We start from the raw sequence: 20,387 nt of genomic DNA, 5'->3' as shown, positions 1-20,387 counted from the left end.
TTTTTTTTTTTTGTCTCTGTAAACAGCTAGAGACCATACAAGCACAGCTGGATTCCCTTACATGATGTTCTTGAAGACTGGTTTCTCTATCACACTTCTGCCACCTCCTTATTTTACTTTGAAGATTAACTGCCAGGTTGTGTTTTCTGAAGGATTCAGTTGCTTTCTTCTTGTAAATTATATGGCTTATTGCTTCATAGACAAATAACAGCCGAGGAAGATCATTGTTCTGAGTACCGATGTTCTAATATACATTCTCTAGTTCTGTGTGCCAAAAGCAAGCAGTTGTTTAAGAACATTGTTTTAAAGGAAACAAAAGTGGCTATCATGTGGTTTTTACTGCTTATTTTTTGCTTTATTGCCTGACCTGTTTATTTTTTACATACTTGATGATACTTGGGTGTATTAAGGAGGACCTGTGGATACAATATAATGTGTACCTTAGAACACAGAATGTCATTAATTACATTAATAAACATAAGACAGTAGCCACATTCAATTAAATACATTATGGCATTTTTTTTCCTTTAATATAATGAGTATATTTTGAAATTTTAAAGAAGCTAGTACTAGTTTATAAGTCAACTCTAATGAGCATCTCTGTGTGCTTAATTTTTTTCTCTGAGTTTAATGATTTAATAACAGTTTACATTTTTGTGTGCTTTTCTTTGTACTGCAAATTAATAATAATTCATAGCATGGGAGACAGATTCAGATCATGAATAAAAATAATTGTAATGAGTGCTAAATGAATATCCTTAAATTTTTAAAACATTTTTATATTCTCTTTCTGTAAAGATGTTAATTAATTTCAATCAATGAGATTTTTATGTCTTAGAATTAGTTGAACTTAAGTGCACAGTATTTTATGCTATGGCTATATATACATATGAGTATAGTTGGCAGCAGAAAATAATCACTTGAAGTTTTTATGAATGAAAAGTCTGTACTGTATTTTTTCTAGGGAGACAGGCAGACAGCAAGGGAGGGAGGAAAGAAGGAAAACGGGAGAGAAGGAGAAAATGAGAGAAAGAGAGAACAACAGAGAGATTCAAATATGACTTCACATGAAAGAATTTGATTTCAGAAATAGCCTATGGTTAAACAGAACCATTGAATTTAAATCACAGTCCTTACATGAGGTATCTGAGTAATACAAATGTTAAATGTCTCCCAAATAAATGTTCAGTATATGGAATTTATGCCCTTATTTATTTATATGTGTGTTTGTATGTTGTTGCTTAGAAGGATTGGGTGTTTGGATTATTTCAGAATGTAAATATTATAGTGGCTGTCCATAGTTGATTGATTTGAAAAGTTGTTAAACCTCCATCGATAGCATATCTAGAAGACACTTTTATAATATAACAGGATTTGTTTCCATATATAGCTTGCAGGACCTGTCTTATATTTTTATGCACTGTTCTGCTGGTCCCCAGAGGAACGTACCTGACTGCTATAAACATTTTGGTAAATATTCTTTCAGACTTCTTCCTATGTACAAATAGACATCCATCATTTCAAGCTGACTTTGTGAGGCCTTCCTGACAGTGACCATATGAATAGGTAGACATTTTCATTGGTATGATGCCGACTTAATTCCCAGTGTAGGTATCTAAGTGAAATGTGACACATCATAATGAAATTTTCTATTGTAGCTTAAAATAGTGGTAAATAGTTTTCTCTCCATTAGTTTAGTTCAGGAAAGTCTGACCAAAGGCATTGAAGGAAGGATAGGTCATTGGAGGTCTAATTCCAGCTAAGAACATAATTATTCTTGAAGCATATTTAGTTGCAGACAATTTTAGTTCTTCAGTCACTACCATTGTTATGATACACAAGTAAAAAAGAAGGTATCATTCCCAAAGATTATTGTGTGTTATTTTTTCACAGAAATAAGGTGGGTGGAGTAACAAGTAGAAACCGAAACCTTCTTTCTCAGCAGATAAACATGTTTTATGTGAATGCTTGTCATGAGGATTGAATAAAAATATAATTACTTGTTAGAAAGAAGTATTGCAAATAATATTTGCAATTCTTTGATTAGAAAATCTGATTTTTTAAATTGGGAAACACCAAAAAATCATAAAGGAGTAACCTAAAGTTATATACTCTCATTTTTCAGAAATGGCCATTAATGACATTTCAGTAGATTTTATTGAAAGTTATTTTTTTTTCTATTCACATATCTTTCTCTACTATCATTAAGTAGTTCTTCATTTGAATGGATAATTATTAATTATCCAACCTATCAGTGTTGGCCATTTAGATGATTTTCAATTTTAAAAAATACTAAAGAACTCACTGGTGAAGATCATTTTAAATAAACCCTAGACCACATTTTTTCATTATTTTATTAATTAATACAGATTCCTAGAAGTGGGATTATTATGCCAAAAGTATAAAGATTTACTTTTTATTTTTACTTTTAATGGAATTTTATTGTAAATATAAAATTGCCTATTTTTTTAAAATGTGTAAAAAAAAGGTTTCTCCCCAGGAGTACCCACCTAACTCATTGGAAACATTTGGTTTTTATCATTTCATAGGTCTCATGTAAATGTAAACACACATCCCTCTTTGTATTTGTTTTTTTAATTTATATTTATTTTAAGGCCATTTTTGCATACTGATAAATTACTTTCCCAAAGGTTCATATCAGTTTATGCTCATACCAACAATAAATGAAATTCACCTGCCTCAAGCCAACTTAATCAGCCCTTCTTCCTACTGTACGTTTCATTCTCAACATTATTTTCAGTTTGGGGGTGGGTTTTGGGAAGAGTGTGGAGTGAGAGTGGGTTGGATATTGGAGTGTCACTAATTACTTGGCATTTATTATGTTGATAATTCCAGAGATATAGAAGAGGAAAATTTCTTCTAAAATCAGGAAATGTGAAAAACAGTTGCCCAGTAGCTAAGTGAAGTCAGACATTTATTTATTTATTTCCTTCCTCAACAAATATTGTATGACTGCCTATGGTGGCAGGAACTGTGTGTACTCTAGGTACTGTGCTAACAATGATGAGCAAAACTAATACACTTCCTGGCTTCTTGAAGTGTAATGTGTTAGACAGTCAGTATAAAAACAAGCAAAATGTAATAAATTGTGAACAAGTATGGGATGAAAAATAATTGGATTCTTTTAAGAGAAAATAAAAGATAGGACCAAGTTTATATGGGGCATCAAGGAAGGATTCTCAAACGAAGTGAGTTTTTGGTTGAGTCCTGTAGGATGAGTTAGAATGAGGCCGTAGCAGAATAGAGTGAAAAGCATTGTAGATAGAATGGCCAGTGCAAAATCCCAGAGACTGGAAAAGGCTCAGCACATTCCAGGAACCAAAGATGAGTGTGGTTGGAATGTCATGACAAGGGAATACTGGAGTGGTTATCAGTTCAGTTCAGTTGCTCAGTCGTGTCCGACTCTTTGTGACCCCATGAACCGCAGCATGCTAGGCCTCCCTGTCCATCACCAACTCTCGGAGTCCATCTAAACCCGTGTCCATTGAGTCGGTGATGCCATACAACCATCTCATTCTCTGTTGTCCCCTTCTCCTCCTGCCCTCAATCTTTCCCAGCATCAGGGTCTTTTCCAGTGAATCAGCTCTTCACATCAGGTCGCCAAAGTATTGGAGTTTCAGCTTCAGCATCAGTCCTTCCAATGAATATTCAGGGCTGATTTCCTTTAGGATAGACTGGTTGGATCTCCTTGCAGTCCAAGGGACTCTCAAAGAGTCTTCTCCAACACCACAGTTCAAAAGCATCAGTTCTTCTGTGCTCAGCTTTGTTTATAGTCCAACTGACATCCATACATGACCACTGGAAAAACCATAACCTTGACTAGACAGACCTTTGTTGGCAAAGTAATGTCTCTGCTTTTCAATATGCTGTCTACGTTGGTCATAACTTTCCTTCCAAGGAGTAAGCGTCTTTTAATTTCATGGCTGCAGTCACCATCTGCAGTGATTTTGGAGCCCAGAAAAAGAAAGTCAGCCACTGTTTCCACTGCTATCACCTAATGTCTTACACATGTATCCCCAGGGTACTGCCTTCTGCAGGCTACCATCATCTTTGCCCTGACTACCCTGCTTTCTCCAGCCCCACTTCAGTCCAGCCTCCACACGGAGCTAATATTCTTCTTCTTATTACTGGAGTATAATTGCTTTCCAATGTTGTGTTAGTTTCTGCTGTACAATAAAGTGAACCAGTTATACATATACATATATCCCCTCCCTCTTGAACCTCCCTCCTGCCCCTGCTCCGACCCCGTCCCGTGCCTCTGGGTCATCACAGAGCACCAAGCTGAGCCCCCTGTGCCATATCACAGCTTCCCACTAGCTATCTGTTGTACACAGACATTGTGTATGTACAGCATATATGTCAGTGCAGCTCTCTCAGTTCAGTTCACTCTCCCCTTCCCCCTTGTGTCCACATGTCTGTGTCTCTAGTCCTGCTCTGCAATAGGTTCCTCTGTGCCATTTTTCTAGATTCCATATATATGCATTAATATATGATATATATTTTTCTCTCTCTGGCTCATTTCACTTTGTATGACACTCTGATTCCATCCCAATCACTACAAACATTAGCCATGTTAATTTACACTACCTCCCTGCATTAAAACTTCAAAGACTTCCCGTTAAACTTCCAAGTAAAATTTAAGTGTTTAGAACCTCAGGACAGACTAAGAGTCGTATACTAGTTTTATTGCCTTTTGTGCTACTTAATTTGCTTAAGCTCAGTTTCCTAATCTTTGTGATGGGAATAATAATAATCTAAATTACATGGAATTATTATGAAGATTAAATGAGATATTTCAAATTAAACATTTAGCATAATTCCTGATTTACAATAATCATAAGTGTTCATTGTCATTTTCATAATCACCAAGAAAATGACTAGGCTTTCTGTTGAAATTATTCCATGTAAAGTGTGAATTAAACCTGGAGAAAGCTTACTATGAAGCCCCTTCACTTTGTAGTTAATTAGTGTTCTAATAACAACTCTATCTTATGGTAACTAGATTTGAGCATATTGCCCAACTATCCCATTCTTAATTCTTTTAAATAACAAGGTAATAGGTGTGTTATAAGATAGTACCATCTTTCTCCATAGCTCTCCTAGCTCTGAGGATTCTTCCTCTCTAACGCTATTCAATGATTTCTTACCTCTTCTCACCTTAAACAATGGCTTCTGCACCTTATTTATTTTACCAGGTGTCTGTAAACTATGCCCTGTGGGCCTAATCCCCACCATTTGTTTTTATAAAGTTTTATTGGAACACAGCTCTGGTGGACAAACGCTCAGTCATCTTTGTCTTTTGCTATTTATACCCAGGTCAAATCCTGTCCCTTTGAGTGTGGGCAGCACCTGTTAACTTGCTTCTAGCCAATAAAATATGATAAAGGTAATGGGATGTCACTCCTGTGACTGTTATGTTACATAAAATTCTGTCATGATACCAAACTCATTTAGAGACTCTCTCCCTTCTTGACTTTGAAGAAACCAGCTGCCATATTGTAAGAGGGGCTCTGGACAGAACCACATGGCAAGGAACTACAGGTGACCTCTAGGTGCTAAGGGCAGCCAGCAGCCACCAGGAAGCTGAAGCCCTAAGCCCTCAGTCTTGCAGCCACAAGGAAATAAATCCTCCAACAACCGGAGTGGGTTGGAAGTAGATTCTTTCCCAGTCAAGCCTCCAGATGAGAGCATACTCCAGTTGACTGTGATTGCAGCCTTGTGAGAGCCTATATGAAGGACCCTGACTCTGGACCTGATCCATGGTAATTGTGAGGTAATAAATGCATGTCAATTTAAACTTCTAATGTTATAGTAATTTGTTGTGTTGTAATAGATGACTAAAACTAGTCATGTTCTTTCATTTACATATAGTCATACAGTCCATGGCTGCTTTTGCAATACAGTAGTAGAGTTAAGTAGTTGGAGCAGAGAGCATGTACCCAGGAAGCCTGTAATATTTACTTGTTGCTTAGTTGCTAACTTGTGTCCAACTCTTTTTGCGACCCCATGAACTACAGCCCACCAGGCTCCTCTGCCCATGGAATTTCCCAGGTAAGAATACTGGAGTAGGTTGCCATTTTCTTCTCCAAAGGATCTTCCTGACCCAGGGATCCAACCCACATCTCCTGCTTGGCAGGTGGATTCTTTATCACTGAACCACCTGGGAAGCCCATAATATTTATTACCTGGCTCTTTACATGCAACAGTTACAGAGCCATTTCTTATATATCACACATTTTTAAGGTATCCCTAGAGGAATATTGCAGTTGGTAGGTATGTAAATTCGTAAGACAGATATGGTATATATTTCTGTAGCATCACTTTTATTTTCATTTTTGCCAGCCACATGGCCATCCACTTAAGACACTGTGGTTTTTCACAATCTGCAGCCATGTGACTAGGTCTCACAAATGAAAGTGAGTGGAAATTATATTCATCTTCACTTTTCTTTGCCCATTCTGACTAAAACATAGATTTGATGGGAGAAGAGAATGGCAACACACTCCAGTATTCTTGCCTGGAGAATTCCATGGACCAAAGAGCCTGACGGGCTACAGTCCATAGGATCACAAAGAGTTGGACATGACTTAGTGACTATCACACACATGGTTTTAACTGAGAAGATAAGGATGATGCCTTAAGGGATAGAGAGCAACAAGATGGAAGGAGGCTGGTCCCCAAATGTGCTTATGGGGCAGTACTGCTGATATGCCCTTGACAAGCTTTTGCCTCCAGACCCTTACATGAGAGAGAAGCATTTTGTTTAACAACTGTATTTGGTGTCATTTTAGTACAGCATCTTAGCTGGTAGCTTCAATGGGGTACCATGATTTTAATTAGCCAGTAATTTAGAGCATGTGTATTTTTAAAGAGAGATGAATATTTTACAGCATATAATTGGAAATGCTCTTCCCAGGTGGCACAGTGGTAAAGAATCTGCCTGCCAATGCAGGAAACACAGGAGACCGTGGGTTCAACCCCTGGGTCGGGAAGAGCCCCTGGAGAAGGAAATGGTAACCCATTCCAGTATTGTTGCCTGGGAAATCCCATGGACAGAGAAGCCTGGTGGACTGTAGTTCATGGGGTCATAAAAGAGTTGGACACAGCTTAGCAACTAAACAACAACAATCTAGTTGGAAGTACATATAAAAGTTACAGAGAAAATGGGAAATTTCCAAAAAAACTTTGTGCTCACAGCCTGCAACTTCAGGCTAAGCTCTTAGGACTACTGGAGGATATATGAACCCCTCCCTAGTGTGGTTATTTGGAAAGTTTAAGAAACCATAGGTATATGTTCTAAATTTCCCCCAACATTTTACATAATCTGTTTTCCACTGTTGAAGAAGAGGGCCAGGACAGTTCTGACTTGTTCAGGCTCATTAGTTAGAAACTGCTCAGGAATTAGAATTTAAGTTTCAAATGAGTCAATTTTGCTTCCCTAAAACTTTGATTTTTGTCATCATTATGCAAATAGTTCTACTCAATACACCAACCTCATTTAATGCTAATATTAGGAGCACATTAATTTGAGGGACTTTATAGTAAGGCTTAATGGGATTTATAATTTTGGAGAATTTCAAGGCTTTTTCATTGCTTCCTTCCTTCTCCCTTCCTGCTACCCCTGTCAAACATACTCTAGAATCTTATCAAAGGTCTTTTGCTTTTGTCTGAAGTGTAATAAGGTTGTACTAGCTGACTCAAGACCTATGATCCAAATCCGAGTGCTGAGAGTTTTCATTGCTTGCTTTCTTTGTTTTATTTGAAATAGAAAGTTATTAGTTTTCATTTCAAAAGAAGTGTGTGCAAAGACAAGAAAGTTGAAGCAGGTCCAGGCTGTGTATCTGTAAGGAAGAGGAGGTTACAGGATTAGAGAAACTGTTTTAATCTCCAAAGCTGGAAAAATAATGAATAGATAATAATGTTTCCTTAGTAAAACTAGAGTACAGTCATTTTTAGCATCTTTTAATGAGTATGAGAATCTCATTCTATAAATGACTTGGATTTTAAAAAATTTCTCTTCAAAGGAACCTAGGTAAAGGAAAGAAGGGGAAAGCATTTAAGAGTAAATTTAATAGTTGAATTTATTTCTGAAGTTTTGAATAATACAATACATCCTTCCTGAATTGTTTAAGGAAAAGTCAATGATACAGGTTTTTCTCATGTTTAATGTAGATTTGCTGGGAAGTGTGGAGCTCAGTGATATCTCAAGGTGGTTTCCCGTGTCTCTTTACTTCTAGAATAACCAGATTTTCTTGGTGCTCTTTCTAGTCCACAGTTCACATTCTTCCTACAGTTTCAACCAGGCAACCTATGAACAAAGCAAGAGGCTGTCCCCAGAAACAGGCTGCTGTAGCACTTCAACTTTGGAAGGTTCAGCGTTTCTCCTCCTTCAGGAATGCTGTTATGCTCTGGCAGCAGAGCACAGTAATTTTCCAAATGATCAGATAAAGTAGTGACTCATGCATCCCAGACCATGTGCTCTGGTTTGCACTCCAGCCTCTCTATTATGTGCTGATGTAAGTAGTCCTGGGAACATCAGGGTATTAAAGACATGTTGGCTGAATGAACTAATGGGGCCCACTAATAGTTCTTCTCCCTCTGCTTCTCTTATTTGCACTGTGCTATCTGAATTCTTAAAAACAAACAAAACCATTATAAACCTCAGATTTACACAAGTAGGTTTCAAATAGCTTTAGCCAAATATATTGATAATCTGCTTAGGGAGTAGCCACTTCTCTTCTGGGGAGGGTTGCCTAAAGTCACTGATTCTTTCCTTCACCACACAGGAAATATATATGAAGAAGAATAAAAGCCTGATAACCTGCTAGAGACCCAGATTTCTCCTGTTCAGAATGCTGGAGCAAGTTCTCCTGCTGCTGGGAGGAGATTTATGGTGGTCATGAAGTTGACTTAGACATGCTTCTGCTACTGTTGCTACAAAGTCTGAAAAACAATTATGTTCCCATGAAATTCAGAGGTGATTTATGTGACAGGGTCAAATGGCACGTGCCAGAAAGACATCGGCAACATGCTGACATTGAGATGTTTGTTAAGTATGTATAGATTTTGTGAGCTCATTACCCAGATTTCAGTTTCCTATTGAAAAAGTTGTCTTGATTAAAGATACATATAAACACCCTGTTTACAAAGAAGCTTTCCCCACTAATCTGGGCAGTTCAGTGACAAAGTTTTAGAAAGGCATCTCCCCTTACACAACACAGATTGTCCAGCTTGTATTTGTGATCACTTAGAACAGAAGTCTGAAAAAGTTCATATAGATAATGCAGAAGCCAAGCAAGTTTCAGTAGAAAGCTGTTCAGTAACACTTCAGTTAAAAATTTCCCTTTGTTTCCAAGACTGTGTGTTTAGATGTAGAATCCCAGTGTGAGGGATCAGTTTCTTCTTGATAGAGTCATGATTTATAGCATCTGATTTTTCTACCTCATGGCAGAAAAATGACTCATGACTCTGTGTCAGAGTGTTGGTGTTCCTTACTGCAGAGTATGTCCTGTACTTGTGTGACCTGGAAGAACTAGAATGGTGATACATCATAGCCGGTTGGGTGCACCCACTTTCTGTACGTGAAAATCACCCAACACAGGCAGTCCCTACTCAGCAGGCTTGAGGGCCTCTGGGAGCGGCCCCTGCTGTCAGATGTGCTATTAATCTCCCTTGTACGTTTGCAATGCAGGAGGCACAGGAGATGTAGGTTCAGTCCCTGAGTTGGGAAGATCCCCTGGAGGAGGACATGGCAACCCACTGCAATATTCTTGCCTGGAGAATCCCATGGACAGAAGAGCCTGGCGGGCTAAAGCCCATGGGGTCGCAAAGAGTTGGACACGACTGAGTGACTGAGTACATGTTTGGGTCAGCGGTCTTATAAAGTTCTTCTGGACTGACTCAGATGCATTGGTAGGTGCCCTGAGCTGGTGGGTCAGCAGGGTGTGACCACCATCTGTAGGGTTATTCCTCCAGGCACTCAGGGAGAAATTGCTCACATGTTCTGATTTTATAGTGCTGTGGTTCTTCTCTACTGGCTTCTGGGAACCTCTCCTCCTGTCTCAGTTTCCTGGATTATTTTCCTTGAGTTAATGCCATTTCCATAAATGCATTTGGATCCCTTTCCTTTGGGCTTTACATTCAATTAAATTTATAATCATTGTGGTCTCAAAAATGTTTTTATTATTTCTTATAATTAGCTTTGTAGTCTATGCTGGGGGGTCTAGGGTTACAAAAGTATCTACTTGAAAACGTGGGACCTCAAAAAGTCAAGTTTTCTTTCCATAGAAGCATATTTTTTAAGAAGTACAAAATCCTCCTATAATTAAATGATTATTCCTTATTTCATCACCTAAGACTGAATTACATGTATTTTCAGTTCAGTTCAGTTGCTCAGTGGTATCCGACTCTTTGCGACCCCATGAACAGCAGCATGCCAGGCCTCCCTGTTCATCACCAACTCCTGGAGTCCACCCAAACCTGTGTCCATTGAGTCAGTGATGCCATCCAACCATCTCATCCTCTGTCGTGCCATTCTTTTCCTGCCCTCAATCTTTCCCAGCATCAGGGTCTTTTCCAATGAGTCAGTTCTTCACATCAGGTGGCCAAAGTATTGGAGTTTCAGCTTCAACATCAGTCCTTCCAGTGAAGACCCAGGACTGATCTCCTTCAGAATGGACTGGTTGGATCTCCTTGCAGTCCAACGGACTCCCAAGAGTCTTCTCCAACCCCGCAGTTCAAAAGCATCAATTCTTCAGTGCTCAGCTTTCTTTATAGTCCAACTCTCACATCCATACATGACCACTGGAAAAACCATAGCCTTGACTAGACCGACCTTTGTTGGCAAAGTAATGTCTCTGTTTCTTAATATGCTGCCTAGGTTGGTCATAACTTTCCTTCCAAGGAGTAAGTGTCTTTTAATTTCATGGCTGCAGTCACCATCTGTAGTGATTTTGGAGCCCAGAAAAATAAAGTCAGCCACTGTTTCCCCATCTATTTCCAATGAAGTGATGGGACCGGATGCCATGATCTTAGTTTTCTGAACGTTGAGCTTTAAGCCAACTTTTTCACTCTCCTCTTTAACTTTCATCAAGAGGCTTTTTAGTTCCTCTTAACTTTCTGCCGTAAGGGTGGTGTCATCTGCATATCTGAGGTTATTGATACTTCTCCTGGCAATCTTGATTCCAGCTTGTGCTTCTTCCAGCCCAGCGTTTCGCATAATGTACTCTGCATATAAGTTAAATAAGCAGGGTGACAATATACAGCCTTGACGTACTCCTTTTCCTATTTGGAACCAGTCTGTTGTTCCATGTCCAGTTCTAACTGTTGCTTCCTGACCTGCATTAGGCTTTCCTAAAGAAGCCGCCTCTATTTCATAAGCTTCTCTGAATAGGTTTTCAAATAGAACATGTTTGTGGGTAGAGAGTGAATGTTTTATAGGGAAAGGAATGTTTCTCTACCTACTTTGCTATTGTCTCCCTTTCTAGCTCCCCGACAGCCTTTAAGAGTGAAGGATTTGCCATTCTGTTTGGTCAACTGTAAAATCCTGGCTGATGTTTACGGATGGGCAGGCTGCTATAAAAGCCCATGTTTGTGCGGTGCTGGTCCCCTTGCACTTCCTGCTTTCACTCTGTGGGTTGGACTTGCCGGCAGCACCTGGAGAAAGAAGGCCTAGCCTTTCCTTCTCTGCCTCGACAAAGCATCATTGCCGTAGTTTTGTGCTATATGGTGGGCAGGGACTAGTGATCGTCCAGAATTTGAGCTGAACCTGAGGTGTTGGGGGGAGGTGGGGAGGGTTCTTAAGAGTGAACCATGTACTCTAACCTAGTCTGAACAAGCTCTGAAAGGTAATACTAAAGTGTCTCTTTGTTTCTCATTTGCTATCAGTCTTTCTGTGTGTGTGTGTGCACCATTAAATGCAATCACAATTTCTCCTCTGTCCCTTATAACTCTTCTTAGCAAATGTCTTATTTTTCAGTGGTAAACATATGTAGAGAGCTATGGACCAAAATACGAAAGCATCATCCATACCTTAACTCCCAGGTAGGCGTTGAGTGAGAGAAGGCTTTAAAGTTAATAGCTGACTCCCTCTGAAGAAGACCAGCTTGACATTCCTAATAAAATACCCATGTCTCTGAAAACAGGGGAGACATTGCTAAGTCAGTTTCAAAGGCCACAATAGAACAGTGAAACCAGTTCACTGAAGGATGGAAATTGACCTCAACACTCACGACTTCCTCTGTGTTTCTAAAGACTTGAACCTCAGCCTCTCCCTCCAACTCCCTAGGAAGCTAAAGAGGTATGGAATGTACCTTTGATAGCCTGATGTGATTTTGTCTTTTGACCATTTGCTGAATTTGTGGAGGGAAAAAGAGCAATTGAAAAGGGCTCCTCTCTTTCCAGACCAAGCAATGACAAAGCAACACAGCTAAGTAGGAAACTGAGCTATGAGATATTAATTGACTGATCAAGTTACCCTATGTGCTCCAGTAACAGATGTCCAAGCCACTTCAGAGCTACCTTTTCTTAATGTGTTTAGTTATCTCTGAGTGGGGATGATTCACATCGTATGAAACCCATGGGATTTGCCTCAGGTAGGGGGAATGACTGAATTAAAGACTTATTCCGTGTATTAGTTTCACCCTGAAGTATCTAACCCATACCAGTGTGTGTCAAAAGCAGCGCAAACCGATTTTGCAGCACCGAGTGGTTTCTGCCTCAAACGATTAACCATTGACGCGCCCACATCTGTGAAAGTGCTGACTGGCTGAACGTCATCCACAAAATGTCTTATAGGCAGAACAACAACAACAAAAATTTCTCATTAGTGACGTTTAGCGTTAAAGAGCATGCAACATTTCAGTTCCTTTGTAGGGGACTCTGAAATGTCCCAGGATATGTTCAGAATAATTAAACTTGCTTGCTTTTTCTTCCTCTTCAGGACCCATTGTGGGGAAGGAGAGGCAGATGGCAGGAGGTTGTCTCCCAGACCAGTCAGCGTGTCCTCAGTTTTCGTCCCTCCAGCTGTTCCCAGCTTGTTCCCAGCTTTTTCCCAGCTTCCTCCCCACGTGAATCCGCAGCAGTCTTAGGATCGGGGGTGGGGGCCACAGACCACCAGGAACGGACCCTTTATGCAGAGACTCTTCAGACCTCAGACAGCAGTGCCCATGGTGTCCAGACAGAGCTCTGGTCTGTGCTGCTGTGAGGTTTCTGATGCAAAAGTACAATAAATAAATGAGTAAATTAGCAGTTGCTATGCATATGTGCCTAATTTCTTCATTTATTTATGTTTTTAAGGAAGTAATGGAGAAAGGAATGCACAATGGCTTGTGTGCATATGTGCATTTAAAGATGTTGTATTTAATGAAAAATGGCTTTTGCTGGCCCTATGGTTATCATATTCAAGTAGGATTCTGACAAGACCTTAGCTGGGCAACTCTGCCTATTTATTCATTCATTTATGTCTTTAGTTATCCTCCATCTACTTAATAGGCCAGCAAGTGAGGTCTTTCTAGAAGCTCCTTGAGCTGATACAACCATAAAGGCATTGCCCCAGGACCTCAGGAAGAGGCTGATCAGGGAGGGGGCAAAGAGGATTTCCCTATTGACTGCTCCAGCAGCTTTCTGACAATAGGAAGAAAGATGGGGAAATATCAGTGGGGGCCACTCTGAGGAGCTGAGGTTGGTCCTTGCTTGGTCAGACACAGCTTTACCTTCAGCTTCAGTTCCTCAGTTAATGTGATTGTCAGTGAGTAAGTAAAAGGGTATAGTTCTGGTAACTCCTTACTTTGTGCCAGTTCAAAAGATACAAGACAGGGTCTCATCTCTTTGGCCTTAATACCAGGGGAATATCGCCCCTTGGTGGGACAACACACGAAATACTGAATACAGTTAACAGCCATGCCCATTGGAAATGTGCAGTGCTTTACAGTTGACAAAGTCCTTCATACCCCTCATCTTATTTGATCCTCACAGTATTCTTATTTAGTCAGTTGGACAAGTGGTATTTCCATTTTATAGATGAATAAACTGAAACTGAGACACCTAAGTCACTAATCCAAGGTTACACGTTGTGCTCAGAATTCTGACACCTGGTTTGGGGTTCTTTTGATACCAATTTTTGCCTCTCACCACCAAATGTCCCCTTCAGTACCTGCTCTGCAATAATGGTTGGAATCCCTCTAAGTTCTTCTCCTTTCCTGAAAGCACTGTGTTCAGCTTTCTCAGTGAAGGGCTCTAGAGGGACTGGGTGGGAAGAAAAGGCTTCTGCAGGTTCCACCAGCTGACCCACTGGTCACCAGTGTGGGTGTGAGGGTCTCTAGAGGTCTGTGCTCTGCCCCAGCCAGGGCTGCAGAGCACACAAGCCTTCAGCCACCTGCAGCCCTGGCCTAGCCTGTGGCTAGCCTGTCTCCTGTGGCTCTCCCAACAAAATACTACATCCCTAAGCTTCTGGCCCACAGCATCACCTCCAGCTCCTCTGCATGCCCGCTCACCTGTACCCTAGCAATGACTCACCCAAGGCCCCCTGCCCCTTAAGTTTGCCCTCCTGACATTGCATGTCCCAAGCCTCCTGCAAACAATGGTGTTCATTCTACAGCTGTACACATGTGGTCACTGGCTGTAGCTTACTTCCCAGAGGGCAGCTTCCTGCTATCCCAGTGACTGTAGACAAGCTCTGGTCTATAACAAATTTTTCTTCCATTCAATGGACGTCAGCTGCCTTCTCCAACCAGGTATGAACCCTAGCCTTGAGGTGGATGGGGGCTTCCCCTTCCAAGTTCATCCTTCCTTGAACTCTCCTTCAAGCCTGTTAGTTCAGTTCAGTTCAGTCGCTCAGTCATGTGTCCGGCTCTTTGCGACCCCTTGGACTGCAGCATGCCAGGCTTCCCTGTCTATCACCAACCCCCAGAGCTTGCTCAAACTAGTGTCCATTGAGTCGATGGTGCCATCCAACCATCTCATCCTCAGTCGTCCCCTTCTACTTCTGCCTTCAATCTTTGCCAGCATCAGGGTCTTTCCCAATGAGTCAGTTCTTCTCATCAGGTGGCCAAAGTATTGGAGCTTCAGTTTCACCATCAGTCCTTCCAATGAATGTTCAGGACTGATTTCCTTTAGGATTGACTGGTTTGGTCTCCTTGCAGTCCAAGGGACTCTCAAGAGTCTTTTCCAACACCATAGTTCAAAAGCATCAGTTCTTCGGTGTTCAGCTTTCTTTATGGTTCAACTCTCATATCCATACATGACTACTAGAAAAAATATAGCTTTGACTAGATGGACCTTGGTCTGTAAAGTAATGTCTCTGGTTTTTAATATGCTGTCTAGGTTGGTCATAGCTTTTCTTCCAAGGAGTAAGCGTCTTTTAATTTCATGGCTGCAGTCACCATCTGCAGTGATTTTGGAGCCCAGAAAAATAAAGTCTGTCACTGTTTCCATTGTTTCCCCATCTATTTGCCATAAAGTGATGGGACCAAATGCCATGATCTTCGTTTTTTAAATGCTGTTTTAAGCCAGCTTTTTCACTCTCCTCTTTCACTTTCATCAAGAGGCTCTTTCATTCCTCTTTACTTTCTGCCATAAGGATAGTGTCATCTGCATATCTGAGATTATTGATATTTCTTCCTGTAATCTTGATCCCAGCTTGTGCTTCATCCAGCCCAGCATTTCGCATAATGTACTCTGCATATAAGTTAAATAAGCAAGGTGACAATATACAGTCTTGACATATTCCTTTCCCAACTTGGAAGCAGTCTGTTGTTCCATATCCAGTTCTAACTGTTGCTTGTTGACCTGAATACAGATTTCTCAAGAGGCAGGTAAGGTGGTCTGGTATTCCCATCTCTTGAAGAATTTTGCAGTTTGTTGTGATCCACACAATCAAAGGCTTTAGTGTAGTCAATGAAGCAGAAGTAGATATTTTTTCTGTAATTCTCTTGCTTTTTCTATGATCCAGTAGTTGTTGGCAATTTGATCTCTGGTTCCTCTGCCTTTTCTAAATCCTCAAACCTATGGTACCCTATAAAGTTCTCTTTTGTCTTGGTGGTGGTTTAGTTGTGAAGTCGTGTCTGACTCTTGGTGACACCATGGACTGTAACCTGCCAGGCTCCTCTGTCCATGGGATTTCCCAGGCCAAAATACTGGAGTGGGTTGCCATTTCCTTCTCCATGGGATCTTCCCTACCCAGGGATCAAACCCTGGTCTCCTGCATTGGCAGGTGGGTTCTTTACTGACTGAGTCACCAGGGAAGTCCTTTCTTATTAGAGTTACTGTTTTATTAAAACTTGATAATTCTTTATGTGAAACTTTCCCGATTTAAATCACTGTGTGGTTTCTCTCTCTCCTGATTGATATACTCACCAACTGTTGTGGAGTCACAGACAAGGTCCAAGAAATAGTTTAAGTTTCTTTTGGGCCAGATGTTGTCATCTGTCTTTGATCACTATAAACATGTGCCTATTTTGATGCCTGACACATAGAAGACCCTGCATAAGGACCAATTAACTAGCACATTTTAAGTTAAGTTCCATCCCTGTTTGATGGAAGTAAAAGCAGTCCACTGAGAGAGCTAATATGCAGGAAGGAGTCAGGAATTTGTTTATGCATGTGATTATTCACTCATTTGTTCAGTGAGCTTGATCAGATGTCATTTGGGAACAGCAGCATTGGCTCCAAGGGCAGGTAAAAGCACCATTGACCCTCAACTGGGAGGCCAAGTAAATGGCTGCTACTAGAGGGCAAGCTAAAGAACATTCTGGAAGATGAACAAAAACAACATGGAAAGACCCAGAGGAACTAAGGAAATACCAAGTGGTCTAACCACTTGTGAGGCTCTGAGAAGGTAAGTGACATACCTAAGGTTATGAGGCCCCTGCTCAGTAGAGCCCAGAGCAGAAAGCAGGTCTCATGCTCCTTCGCCATCCCATCACATTGCTTCTTCAAGTGAGATGAGAAGGAGTGGTGATATACACCATCATCTCAGGGAATGCAGGGAAATACCCCCCAAATGATTGTCCCTTACCTGGTTAGTTCAAAAGAGTCTAACTAACTTCCAACTAACTTCTTGGATTTGGAGGATCCAAGAAGTTGCCCTGCTAATGCTTTTACCTGTTGGAACGCAACTAGCAGACTATCAAATACATTCAATTTAGGGTTTGATACCTTTCCAGGTAATTGTCCACCTGTTAACTCACAGCCTCCTGAGCATTTGGGGGAAACCCAAATGTTCCGTGTCCAACCCTCCTCAAAACATCACTGATTTTTCTGAGGTGGTCTTACACCCCCACAGAAAGCCTCTCCATCACTCCTTTCCAACATCTGCTGCCTAATTGTCCTAACGATTTTCCTTTGACGTGTTGATTTACTTAGCAGGACATTTAGCTATTTCTAATCACGTGTTGGTCCAGGGAGCCAAGGTATTTACTAAGGGGCAGGGGGAGCACCATCAGATCCTGTTCTACATACTCCTCTACAGCTTTCCCCCAAGCATCATTTCTAACTTGAATTCTATTAATACAATGAGTGTATAGGCATATGTGACACATGTGTGTCATTAATATTTCATTAGCCGATGGGTCACATATGAACCAAGGGGGAGTGTGGACATAACAAGAGCTGTGTGAGTTAAGCCATGTATAGACTGTCTTTGTTGGCTGTCATCGAAAAGGAGCTCATGCTGGTTAGTTGATTTCAGATGTGCATACACCTATGTGGTGGGAAGCAAGAGACAACATGGGTCCAGAGAAAACAGTCCCACCTGTGAGTGTCCTGAGAGAGGCCAGGTTTTCTGCAAGGAGTAACAGTGAAATGCAAGTTGTACTTTGTACATTGTCTCTGGCTGGAGCTGCATTTTATTGGGAGTTATAGATACCCAGGAAATAACATTTCCCTCACTAGGGAATCTGCAATGCTCCAGTATTCTTGCCTGGAAAATTCCACGGACAGAGGAGCCTGGAAGGCTACAGTCCATGGAGTCACAAAGAGAGACACGACTTCGCGCGCGCGCGCACACACACACACACACACACAATCTGCTACAGTGAGGATGGCTCTTTTTACCTGGCCCAGTGAGATCAGTGAGGAAGGATACTACCCAGATTTGCAAATGCTTGTATTTTGCACTTCATAACCTGTGCTTGCTCTAAGAGCCAGTATGAGGCACTTCCTGGCCTGGTGATCTGTCTTTAGGGTCACTGTTTTTCTTCCCTCTCTCCACCCCTGACTCTCTCAGTCCTTGCATATGTACTGCTCTAGAAATCTAAGGAGTCTCTGGGAATACAAGCATCCCACAGAGAAACTGCAGGTTAACTTGAAGATCAGCACAAAAAAGTGAATATCACAATAAAGCAAAGCACACACATTTTTTGGTTTCCCAGTGCATATAATAGTTCACACTATTCTGTATTATATTGCGTGCAATTGCATTATGTCTTTAAAAAATGTAAGTAACTTAATTTTAAAATAATGCTATTGGAAAAATGGTGCCAACAGACTTGCTCAATGCAGAGTTCCACAAAACTTCAATTTGTAAAAAAAAAAAAAAGCAGTTTCTGTGAAGCGCAGTAAAGCAAAGCACAATAAAATGAGGTATGCCTTTATTCTTTTACTTTTGTCTTATTTATTCCATCAAGAGACACTGTGCTAAGCTCTAGGAATACAATAGCTTTTCATGGGACTTCTTTGTTAGCCAAGTCCCCATCACCCTTTCCTAACAGTTAGGATAGGATTCTGTAAACAGAGACATTCCAAATAGTTGACTTCTAGACCTGGAGTGTTAATGTTTTTGAGAGAAAGGCTATGATCCAGCAGCTGGCTAGAGCTTAGGCTTTAGAATGGCCTAGCTTGTTTCATGCAGCACATCATCTTGGATGTTAAGATCCCGCTGTCTAAAAACTAAATATAAAAGTAACTAGGATTTATTTTTTATTTTTAGTCAAATTTTTTGAAATTTGATTTAAGTTCAGTTCATGTCATGTCAGTCATGTCCAACTCTTTGTGACCCCAGGGACCACAGCAAGCCAGGCTTCCCTGCCCATCACCAACTCCCAGAGCTTGCTCAGACTCATGTCCTTCAAGTTGGTGATGCTATCCAACCATCTCATCCTCTATTATCCCCTTCTCCTCCTGCCTTCAAATGATTTACATACAGTAAAATCCACTCATTTTAATTGAACAGTTCAATAGATTTTGACAAATGTGTGCACAATGTAACCACTATTCCAGTCAAGAGACAGATAGATACAGATATAGCTATCATCCCCAAAAGACGCCTTTGCAGTCAATCTCTGCAGTCCCAGACAACACTGATTTCTTTGCTGTCATTGTAGATTAGTTTTGCCTGTTCTAGTATTTCATGTAAATGGAAAGCATACAGTATGTGTTCTTTTGTGTCGAGCTTCTTTTATTCAGCATATTTTTTACTTTTTACTTTTATTGATTTTATTTATTTTTAGCATTTTTTTAGATTTATCTATGTATGTGTCCAAAGTTTGTTCCTTCTTATTGCTGAAGAGTATCCCATTGTATGGATATGCCATAAAATGTTTACCTTATGATGGGATTTGTATTAATTCCGGTTTGGGGTTATTATGAGTAAAGCTGCTGTGACTATTTATGCCTGTCTTTGGGAGCACACATGTTTTCATTTTTCTGGTGGAAATGCCTGTGAACTAACAAACAGTATGGAAAGTGTGTGTTTATAAGAAATTGCCAAGTTGTTTTCCAAAACAGTTGTACCATGTTACATTCCCACCATCCATCCGTGAGGACCGTCATTAAGTCACATCCTCACCAACACTTGGTGTTGTCAGTCTTTCTAATTTTAGCTTTCCTAGGTAGGTAGTGGTTTTAATTTGCTGTAATGACCAAAGATACTCAGCAATTTTTCATGTGCTTGTTGGTCATTCTTTTAAGAATTGTCCTTTCAGATATTTTGCTCATTTTTTGTATTAGGTTGTCTTCTGAATAAGAGCTCTTTGTATTTTCTGGAAACAATTCTTTTGTCCGATATATTTATTGAAGATACTTTCTCCCTGTCTGTGGCTTGCCTTCAAAAGCAGAGAGCTTAATTTTGAAAAAGTCTACCTTTACCAATGTTTTTCTATTATGGTTTGTGCGTTCTGTGTCCTAAGAAATCTTTGCCTTCTTCAAATTCACAAATATTTTCTCCTATATTTTCTTTTAAAAGTTTCATAATTTTAGTGTTTATGTTTAAATCTATAATTCATCTTCAGATAACATTGATAAATGATGTAAGGGCCAAAGTTCATTTCTTCTATAAATAGAAATCCAGTTTTGCCAGCATCATTTGTTTAAAAGAGTATCTTTTCCACATTGACCGTTGATAATGATCATCTATTCTGGACTCTCTGTGT

General features: G+C 40.3%; 1 protein-coding gene across 2 annotated transcripts in view; it reads left to right on the top strand.

Annotated features, from left to right (window-relative positions):
- Positions 1 to 1,867, top strand: part of COMMD10 (COMM domain containing 10) — a 185,258-nt gene extending 183,391 nt beyond the window's left edge. For both annotated transcript variants that reach the window (XR_011567613.1, XM_019964670.2), the window contains one exon: positions 27 to 1,867. Coding sequence is in view for 1 of the 2 variants with exons in the window: in XM_019964670.2 (XP_019820229.1) it covers positions 27 to 65 (39 nt within the window). In the remaining variant the exon portion in view is untranslated. The remainder of the gene's footprint in view (positions 1 to 26) is intronic.
- The last annotated feature ends 18,520 nt before the right edge of the window (positions 1,868 to 20,387 follow it).

This window comes from Bos indicus, chromosome 7, assembly GCF_029378745.1.
Source record: "Bos indicus isolate NIAB-ARS_2022 breed Sahiwal x Tharparkar chromosome 7, NIAB-ARS_B.indTharparkar_mat_pri_1.0, whole genome shotgun sequence".
NCBI lineage: Eukaryota > Metazoa > Chordata > Mammalia > Artiodactyla > Bovidae > Bos > Bos indicus.
This window is presented reverse-complemented; position numbering and strand designations above follow the sequence as displayed.